Source organism: Populus trichocarpa, chromosome 1, assembly GCF_000002775.5.
Source record: "Populus trichocarpa isolate Nisqually-1 chromosome 1, P.trichocarpa_v4.1, whole genome shotgun sequence".
Lineage (NCBI taxonomy): Eukaryota > Viridiplantae > Streptophyta > Magnoliopsida > Malpighiales > Salicaceae > Populus > Populus trichocarpa.
Window position 1 is genome coordinate 16,653,640 of NC_037285.2, and position 10,232 is coordinate 16,663,871.

Here is a 10,232-nt window from a genome sequence, read left to right on the forward strand (position 1 = left end):
AATAATTGTTTTTATGTGTTTAGATTATTTTAATATGCTGATATTAAAAATAAAATAAAAAAAATAAAAAAATACTATTTTAAAATATTTTCAAATAAAATATATTTTTAAAAGTAACAATACCAGAATATTATACAAAATCATAATGGGTAGTGGGTTATATTGGAACGTTTTAGGAAATATAAGAGTAATATTGTAAATCTAAAAACTATAAGGGTGAAAGTGAAATCTATGAAAAAAAGGAAAAACTTCACTCGTTGGAGTTTCAGTCGTGGAAGGAGGTGAAGAAACATAAGAGTGAGTGAGGAGTGAGGAGTGAGGAATGATTGCTTGCAGCAGCAGGTCTCTCTTCTTCGGGTAAAATACGCACTCACGCTGTTTGTTTCCTAAGAAATATTAGCCTTTTCTTTTAATTTTAACATGTTACCTCTGGGCGGGGGAACAGAGTTGATTGCGCTCTCAAATACGCGAATCCATTTCTGAAATCGAATCCACTTACTTACTTTGAGGTTGGTTTTAATAAATTATTTTTGTCGTTGTATTAATTAATTTATAAGGTTTATTGTTGTTTATTATTTATAGTGGTAGTAAGTTGTGAGTTGTTATTTAATATTAACAAGAGGATTAGTGGCGTTGCGAAGGAGGATACTAGGATGGATAGGAACAAGAAGCTTAAATCAGCAGGTGGTATTCGCCAATGCCAATGGAGACCGGTCTCTGTCTCTAACATTCAAGGTTTGTTTTTCTTTCTTCAATCTTTTTAGCGTACAAAGTGCCCTTTTGATGATTTCTTGAAGGGATTCTTCTTCATTACAAGACAACATTTTTGTTGATTATGGATCGTTTTCAAGTTTAAGAGCAATTTCAATGGTGCATGCCATTCTACTTGTCGTTATTGTAATATCATTTTGTTATGTTTAACCATAAGACTAATAGCACTCCTATTTGGACCCTGTAGCTATTCAACTGATACTTGGCCATGTGTTTCGAAACATTATGTTAAGAGTATATGCTTGGCATTACTTATTGGAGTTTGTGTTGTTGTAAACCATCTGTATTCTGGTGTTGCTTATGGGTTATTCAATGTAAATCTGTAGAATCCACGGCCGAAGATTCTGTTAATGAGTTAGAAGATGGAGATCATGTTCAAGAAACGATAAAGGTTGCTCAAGTGGTGACTAATAATTGTGATTCAACCATCAGTGCTGGTGTGCTGAATGATACTGTCAAGCCCATGCTTTCTGCTGAAAAGCATTCACTTATGCTTGAGGTAACTTTTTACTCGTCAAACTTTAATTAATTTAGCCATTTTTAAGGACAGGGTTATGAAGGCCCATTCTTGCAGTGGGTTTAGGCTTGGGCACATGATATGTTCTCTCGTTTTGAAGTAGAACTTCTCATTTGTTTGGGTGTTTGGTATTTAGGCTTTATTCACATTGCATCTCAGTATCATTTCAAATATACATTTCTGATACCTGCTGTAGGTTTATGCTTGATGCTTGATGCTTGATTATGGTTTCTTTTGCCCAGCTTTCCCAAAAGTTTTAACTTTTCTTATTGTCTAAACAGTGTATTATTAAATTTTAAACCCAAAGGAAGAGATTTAAAAGGATCATTGATCTTTCTCTTTGAATACTGTTGAATGTAACAGAGGCATGATATAAGTTATTTCAAGTGGTCCTTATGGGGAATTTTCATGCAAGGAATTCGACCTGAATAACATGAATGGTTGCCATCATTCACGCTTTTTAGTTTTTTCTTTTTATCAGTACATGTTTTTCTTTCTTAAGGAACTGTTTGACAGAATGTTCTGTTACCAAAAAGTATTCTATCGTGCATAGAATATCTGATGGTGCAATGTTGCCATGTTAGGGATTAAGTATAGATGCCTCCACTAACTCTTGTGTAGTTTTCACAGTAGTTTTTATTGGCTCCTCTCAACTTTGATCTTTATGTGTTATTCTTATTGTGTTAATCACCCCGATAGTAATGCATTCTACGCTGTCTAGTTCTCTTCTATTTCTCAAATTCCTTGAAATACATTGCTAGATTTTAGCATCCCAGGATTTTACATTATAGGTGAAAAACTTTGTCACCTGGTTGAAGGTAATATTACTGTCTATCATTTCCAACTGAGGCAACCTTTAAAATGAAACCTAAATATTCTAAGCATTTGACACTAAGACCCTGTGAACCCCATTATGAACCATGTCATTAATAGTCCACTCTACCTCTACCTGCTAGCACATTTATCATCTTGTAATTATTGCTATTTAATTTTCTTCTCTTGTGCTCTTAATTTTTTTTTTTATCCTTGCATTTGTTTTTAATTTTAGTTTTTATCTCACTTCCTTTGTTTTTCTTCGAAGGTGGGTGCCTCTCTTATTCGATTCATCAAAGGAAAAGAGTATGGATTTCAGCATATTTTTTATTTTATTTTATTTTATTATTTTGAACTTAAGTTACATCCATATTCACTTTGACTTATAAGTTCCCTGCCTCAGAGGATCCACTCAAAAAAAGATTGAAGAAGAGATGGGAGTTAAAATTGTTTTTCCGTCATCAAAGAAGGAAGAATCTATTGGTAAGCTGTCCTGGTTGAAATTAAATGTCTTGCTTTAGTCATTTTGAAACTTCTGGGTTGTTACCATGTCTTCCAAGATGGTAGCATGATGCTTGAATTTGACAATTTTGATCAATAGATTCAAACTTGCTGATCACAACATTGGCAGCGATTGTTTACTACTTGACATGTTATCCTTTGCAGTCATTGAAGGCATTTCAACTGATTGTGTGACAAGAGCTTCTAAAAAGATACAAGCTATTATGGATGAGGTCAGTTACCAGTCATTGTGGTTTACAAAATTCACGTGTTCCTTTATGTCATTCCAGTAACATTTAACACATTTGAGACCTAGTTTGATGGTTAATTTTTCTCTTAGGTATTCTAGTAGCACATGACTTGTTCTATGCATGTAATGTAGTTGTAGTCTAATAAATGCCTAGGCAACTATCGAAGAGAGAAAAGTATGTGGGGAGTAAAAAGGTGTGCTTTGCTATTCAATGTCAGGTTTTGGCATCCGTCATTGGAAGCATGTGACATACATCTTTTTTTCTTGTGCAAATGACATACAACTTATTTGGTTTTGTTTTGGAATGCATCAGTTATTCTTTTTCTACATACATGCTTGCCAGATTGCTAACATATTCTTTATTTGTGGTTAAAATCACAGGCGATTGAATCAAGTCTCGACTACTCTCACTTTATATCTCTTCCATTGGCAATATACCCTGAATTGACTGATAAGCTAGTCAATTTTCAGAATTCCATACTGGGAACTAATGATGTTTCTGCAGATGAAAATTTGGAAAGTGATTCTATTGAAGATACTTTGGACATAAAAAATAAGGGTCAGGAACTAATTAAAGGACGTGATGTAGCTGTTGAACTCAAAGTTGAAGATGAAAAACATGTTAAAGTGGATTTAACTAGCATTCCTTTTGTTAGTTATCCTCCTAAACCACCAAGGTTGCCTAATGCTTCTGGTAGGTTTTAAGTTCATTAGTTTAATTGAGAGATTATTCTGGTGCCCCTATAATAGCATATAGTTCTATACCAATTTTTTAAACTATGGGCCCTATAAAATTGCTGATAATCCATTTTTGCTTGTTCATAATCACAGAAAAAGATGAGATAAAATGCCAACTTTACTGTTATCCAATTTTACCAAAACTGTATTGCTTCTATTTCTCTTAGGACTCTTTTTTTTTTCACTCTCGTCTACTTAAATGAAATCTTACTGATTTGTGTCGTGCTTGACAGACTTTGGAATAGACAAATCCATATTTATTAAACCTACAACGTTTCACTTGACTGTACTCATGTTGAAGTTGTGGAACAAGGAGCGAGTCAATGCAGCTTCAGGTGTCCTAAAGGTATGTTTATTTTAAATAAGATAGGTAATAACTAATGGTGGTTGTACTAAATATTTGTGTGTGTGTTTAGAGTATCTCATCAAAAGTGATTGATGCCTTGGATAATCGACCTATCTCTATCAGGCTTAAAGGGCTGGTAAGTAGAACATGACTTGTTTCTTCATGTTTTTGTTTCTGCAGTAGGATACAGTGGCCTTTTGAATCTCGAACTCTATCTTTGGTAAATCAGGGTTAGATACTTTGAAGTTCTAGTGGGTTGTCTTCTAACAAAGGCGACATATTTTAACATCAGTATGATGGATGGATTGCTGTCTCCATGCCCTTGTATTTATTTGGGTTGCCAGCTATTACCTATTAAGTAAAATTTGTGCTCTTTATCCACTGGCAGGATACCATGAGAGGGTCTTTGTCCAAAGCTCGTGTTCTCTATGCTCCGGTTGAAGAAATTGGGAGTGAGGGCCGACTTTTAAGTGCATGTCGTATCCTAATTATCTAAGCATTAATAATCTGGTGCCACTTCACTGTTTACTGCACCTGGGAATGAAAACAGGAAAGAAATTTAGAAGAAAAAAAAATGCTGCCTTGTTCCATTAGATTTTAAGATGTTTCTGTGACTTGATGAAGTCTTTTGAATTTCCTTAGCTTGATTAGAAGTTATCATCAATGCATTTGTTGAGGCTGGACTTGTTCTAGAGAAAGATGCTAAGCAAAAGTTAAAGGTATATATGTTACCCTCCTTTTGCTCACATATGATCATGCTTCATGCTTCTTATGAAAATTTTATATTTGGAATTATTAAAATGTTTCTACCTATTATTCGGCTATCTGCGGTGCTTTTTAACTTTCCAAGTAGGGATAGAATATTTTGCTTGCTTAGTTCCTAAGTGTTCAGTTAAATAATGTCCAATAATAGACATAGTTACAATTGGACCTGAACAACTTACTGGACCTAATGGACAGTGGGGTTGCCTAGTTGTTTCAGTCTTATGTTCTCTTTATTACATATAGGTTTGGTTTCGGAATTACTAATATCAAATTTGTTCTCTCCTTGAATTGCAGTTGCATGCCACAGTGATGAACGCAAGGCACAGGAAAGGGTACAGATATCATTTATTTTTGCTCGTTTTGCATTTTCTTTTGGGTGAAATTATTGTTTACCAGTACCTGTGCTCTCTGTGTTCATTAGACTTGAGTTCCCAAGTGTTACAATCTTCAAAAAAAAAAAAAAAATTTGGTTACTGTTTTATGATGCAGTAGGACATCAGTCCCACCTCATTCTATTTTTGCTGATACTTCATAGTTTTTAGGGATTGAAGAGTAGATTTTAAAAGGCTGGGAACTAAGTCTAAAACCTTACTAAAATCTCAGGGACCTATCAATGATTTACCCCTTTCTTTTTGCCTGCTTGCTTTCTATGCGTCATTTGGCTTTTGTTCTTCTGTTTCGTATGCCTGATTTCCTGAAAATTTCAGGAAGAGACGAAGAAAGAATGATTCCTTTGACGCAAGGGGCATTTTCAAGCAGTTTGGATCAGAGGATTGGGGGGAGTATCTTATCCGTGAAGCTCATCTTTCACAACGCTTTGTGTTTGATGAGAATGGATATTACCATTGCTGTGCTTCAATACCTTTTCCTGGAAAAGAAGAACGCCAGCAGACTGATTGATGTATATAGCCAAATTTCCATCGGGGAGGAAATGGTTAAAGTGTTAATTGCTGAACATTTTAAAATTGTGGTTATTACATATGCATTCAAATCTAATCATCTAGTTGAACAACTTGTTTATGCCCTTGATTTGGCTTGGATGCATATTGATAATTCTTCTATATGTTATCATACACTATCTTCATTATCTTATCTGTGCTTTTCTACTTTCATTTGGACTAATCTTTTCATGAATAAATAAAAGAATAAAATCTAATGAAGTTAATAGGTTAAAGTAATAAACAATTTCAAATGGTAGAATGCACACTAATAAATGACAAAATCTTTTAAATTTTTAAGATTCTTTTAAATGATATAATGTAAAAGTATAGTTATAGTTCTATTTAGTATTTATGTTTGCTCATGTGTTTGTGGATGAGAAATAGTTAGAAATAACAATTTAGTTATTAATTTTCTCCACAAAATCTTTTAAAAGTAGTAAACAAGCTTAACATCATGATTTGAAATTATGTTCTTAGAAAATCCATGAAGTTGTATTATCTCCCTAAAAAAGAAATATGATATGTTAGTTATATCATTAATTTTATAATATACTATGACATGTTTCATTTTAGAAAATCTATCAACAATCATAAAGATAAAGTCTTTACCTTTATTCAACCTAAGTAAACCTAAAATAAAGTTCATAGAAATATTCACCTAAGGTTTCTTGGTACAAGCAAAGAAGTATACAAGCAATGCAATAAAACCTTAGACTTAACTTTTCTACATATAATATATTTATCACATATTCTTTGTATATCCCTTTTCATTTTAGACCAATAAAAGTGTTTTGTAATGCATCCAAAGTCTTAGTGACATCAAAATTCCTCATTAAACCACCCCTATAAGCTTTACATACAAACACTCCACGCCTAGAATTGTTAGGCATGTAAAGTCTATTTTCTTTAAATAAGTATTCATCAAGTTTATAGAACTTTCCAAAAACGAATTTGTATATGCATGAAAAACATTAGCAAAATCGCTATTATTCACATACAATTCTTTCACATACTCAAATCCTAACAGTTTAGCATTCAAAGTAAATAGAAAAACATGTCTTCATGATAGCGCATCAACCACTATATTTTCCTTACCTTGCTTATATTTGATCATATATGAGAATGTTTCAATGAATTCTACCCATTTGGCATGTCATCAATTCAATTTACTTTGTCCTTTCAAATGCTTCAATGATCCATGATCTGATTGAATCATAAGTTCTTTTGGCCATAAGTAATGTTATCATGTCTCCAAAATTCTTATCAAAGGGTGAAGCTTCTTATCATAAGTAGGGTTGTCCAAGGCTGCATCATCGAGTTTTTCATTAAAATAGGCAATAGGTCATTTATCCTGTATTAAAACTACTTCAATATCTATTACTAAGACATCACATTCAATTTCAAAAGCTTTTATAAGTCAGGTAAAGCTAATAAAGGTGTTGAACAAAGTTTTTCTTTCAACAAGTTAAATGCATTATCTTGTTCAATTCTCCATTTAAAACCAAATGACTTTTTAACAATCTTAGTTAAAGGTGTTGCTAGAGTATTAAAATCTTTGGCAAAACGCCTATAGAAACTAGTCAAACCATGAAAGCTTTTTACCTTGGTGACCGATTTAAGTGTAAGTCATTCTTAAATAGCTTTAACATTCTCCTCATTCATCTCAATACAATGTTCACTAACAATGTAACTAATAAACATAATTTTCTCTATGCAAAATGTACACTTCTTTAAATTAGCATACGATGATTCTTATGCAACACATCAAGTACATTGCGTAAATATTCAACATGCTCATTTAAACTCTTGCTATAGATCAGAATATCATTAAAATACACAACTATGAATTTAACACAATCAAGAAATATAATTTTCTCCATGCAAAAGGTACACTTTTTAAAATTAGCATACAATAATTCTTTACACAACACATCAAGTACATTACATAAATGTTCACCATGCTCATTTAAACTCTTGTTATAGATGTGAATATCATCAAAATATACAACTATGAATTTGCTTATGAATGCACGCAACATATGATTTATCAATCTCATAAAAGTACTATGTGCATTGATAAATTCAAAAATCATGATGACTAAACATTCATACAAACCATACTTAGTCTTAAACACATTTTCCATTCATCACCTTCTTTTATCTTAATATGATGATATCCATTTTTCAAATAAATTTTCAATAATACACAAAACACATACAATTCATCTAACATATTATCAAGCTTAGGGATATGATGTTTATATTTTATTATTATGTTATTGATAACACGATAATCAACTCAAGTCCTCCAAGTTCCATTCTTTTTAGGCACAAGTAATAATAGAATAACGTATGAACTCATGCTCTCTCGTATGTATCCCTTTGACATCAACTCTTCTACTTGCCTTTGAAGTTCTTTTGTCTTCTCGGGATTATTTTGGTAGGCTGGTTGGTTAGGAATCATAGCTCTAGGTATAAGATCAATTTGATATTCAATTCCCTTTATTTGTGACAAACCACTTTGAATCACAAAACCAATTGTATTCCCCTACCCAATTTTTTATCATAGCCCTGCACGCATGACCTTTTCTTATAACGAGCTAGGCACGCTGGGCCACCCAAGCCCAAACACCTAGTTTCTTTTAGCTTTAATTTTTTTATTCAAGTATAAATTAACTAAAACATATTAATTAAATGAGTGGGATGCTTTATATAGCGTGTATTCAATTTTAATGAAGTAATTAAAATAAATAATTGGTTAGACTTTATATATATATATATATATATATATATATATATATATATATATATATATATATATTTGATTTACATGTTTTCAAATACATTTATAACTAATCATTTTCATTCATAAATAAGTTATTTTCTAATTTATTTTAATATTTTTAAAAAATAGAGAAGGTTAATAAAGATATAGATAGGATAGAAAACATTTTTTAAAGTAAAAAATATGACAATATTGATGAGAAATAATACTTTTTAAAAATAAAATACTACTAAATTAAGCTTGATTAACACTAATCAAGGAAATTCCTAAAATTAAAAAACTGTTTAATTAACTTTTCAAAACTAAAATGACTGATTTATAATTTAATTCTATAATTTTTTGTGACATAAAGAAAGTAGAGAAAAGGTACAAAGAAGAAGTATAGCTGTATGTGATTAAGATAACGCAAAAAAAAGTATAGATGCATGTGGTTAACTAGCTTCTTGCCATAGATTTAACACATTGGTATATTTGGTATTGTGTTAACTTTTATAGTTGTGGTTTGAAAAAAATTATTTTTATAAAAAAATGCTTTTTATTTGATGTTGGTTTGGTAAAATATATGTTTGGTTAAAACTGTGGTTGAAATTGAGGTTGAACAAAAAATAGTTTAATATATATGGTTAAGAATGCTTTTCAAATTGAGGTTACAAAATAACTAAAAAAGACATTAATTTGATGGTTTTTAATTGAAATATTATAGATTTAACTACTGCTATTACATCATGAATTAAACAATACTTTATATAAAGTATTTTTTATTGTTCCATTAAACTATTTGCGATTCCATCACGTACGAAATCCATCCGACAAGGACTACAATTTACATGGCTTCCTGAGCGTGCAACAACATTAGGTAAAATATCATCAAGACCAAAATTGGAATTGCGATCAAATTCTGCAAATGTCACGTCATCATGTGATCTCCTTCTAATGTAATTACGTAGTGCCATTGAATAATATTAAACACTAATTTATCGAATAAAACACAATATCTGAGAAATATTTTTGGATTTTTATTTTATTTTACTGGGTCGGACCCGGTCCAATGTATTTAGGTTTAGGTCGGACCCGGTCCGGCCCATGAACAGTGGAGACGCTCTCTACTGTTAAATGCAGCAGAAGAAAAGAAGAAGGAGAAGGAGAAAGGGAAGAGCAGGCTACCCAGCGTCGCGGTGATGTCTGGCTGGCGGTCGAAACGACGAAGACCGGTGGTGAATTGAGGGAGCTGCTTGGCCGATGGACGACGGTCCTTCTATTTTTCCTCTGTTTTTGCTCTTCTTCCTTCTCTCTTTGCACTGTCAGTGAAGGAGAGAGGAGAACACGCCCTTAAAAAACAAATGAAAATTGTTTTTCAGAAATTGAGATCCAACCTCATTTTCGGGTGGAACCCACAACAATAAAAATATAATTAATGTCTAACCAAACACTTATAAACAGTGTTTTTCTATAACCGCAGCGGCAGCACCAAATACGCACATAGTATGCAGTAGCATATACAGGCAAGGATAGAGGTATATCTCTTTTGAATCATAGCCTGCTTAACCCCAGCATCCTCTGCTTCAAAGTCCAATCCTGAAATGCTCATCCTGCACAATTTCGAACTTCAGCAAGTTGATTTACAAGGCTTTTCAAGCTCTAAACAGTTCAATGTTTAATATTTTGTTTGCCTTGGCCCCATATATCGATCTGTAGGATATGCATAAAGATAATGTTCCTAGTAGAAGGTGGATGGCATCATGCTTAACATTCTATGATGAGATCAGTACTGTGCAATTACCTGCCCCATGACAACCTATGAACTA

General features: G+C 32.4%; 1 protein-coding gene across 4 annotated transcripts; it reads left to right on the forward strand.

Annotated features, from left to right (window-relative positions):
• Nucleotides 1-218: 218 nt before the first annotated feature.
• LOC7475086 (uncharacterized) lies at nucleotides 219-5,813 on the forward strand. Of its 4 annotated transcripts, none has more exons than XM_024600931.2 (14): nucleotides 219-357; nucleotides 446-509; nucleotides 621-735; nucleotides 1,098-1,270; nucleotides 2,370-2,407; nucleotides 2,505-2,584; nucleotides 2,768-2,835; nucleotides 3,234-3,546; nucleotides 3,824-3,936; nucleotides 4,007-4,072; nucleotides 4,325-4,415; nucleotides 4,588-4,655; nucleotides 4,996-5,033; nucleotides 5,409-5,813. In XM_024600931.2, the coding sequence occupies exons 1-14, from the start codon at nucleotides 323-325 to the stop codon at nucleotides 5,599-5,601; spliced, it is 1,455 nt and encodes a 484-aa protein (XP_024456699.2). In that variant the 5' UTR covers nucleotides 219-322; the 3' UTR covers nucleotides 5,602-5,813. The 4 variants fall into 4 exon arrangements, with proteins under 4 accessions (XP_024456699.2, XP_024456704.2, XP_024456713.2 ...); XM_024600936.2 differs by having other exon boundaries at nucleotides 4,591-4,655; XM_024600945.2 differs by having other exon boundaries at nucleotides 642-735.
• The last annotated feature ends 4,419 nt before the right edge of the window (nucleotides 5,814-10,232 follow it).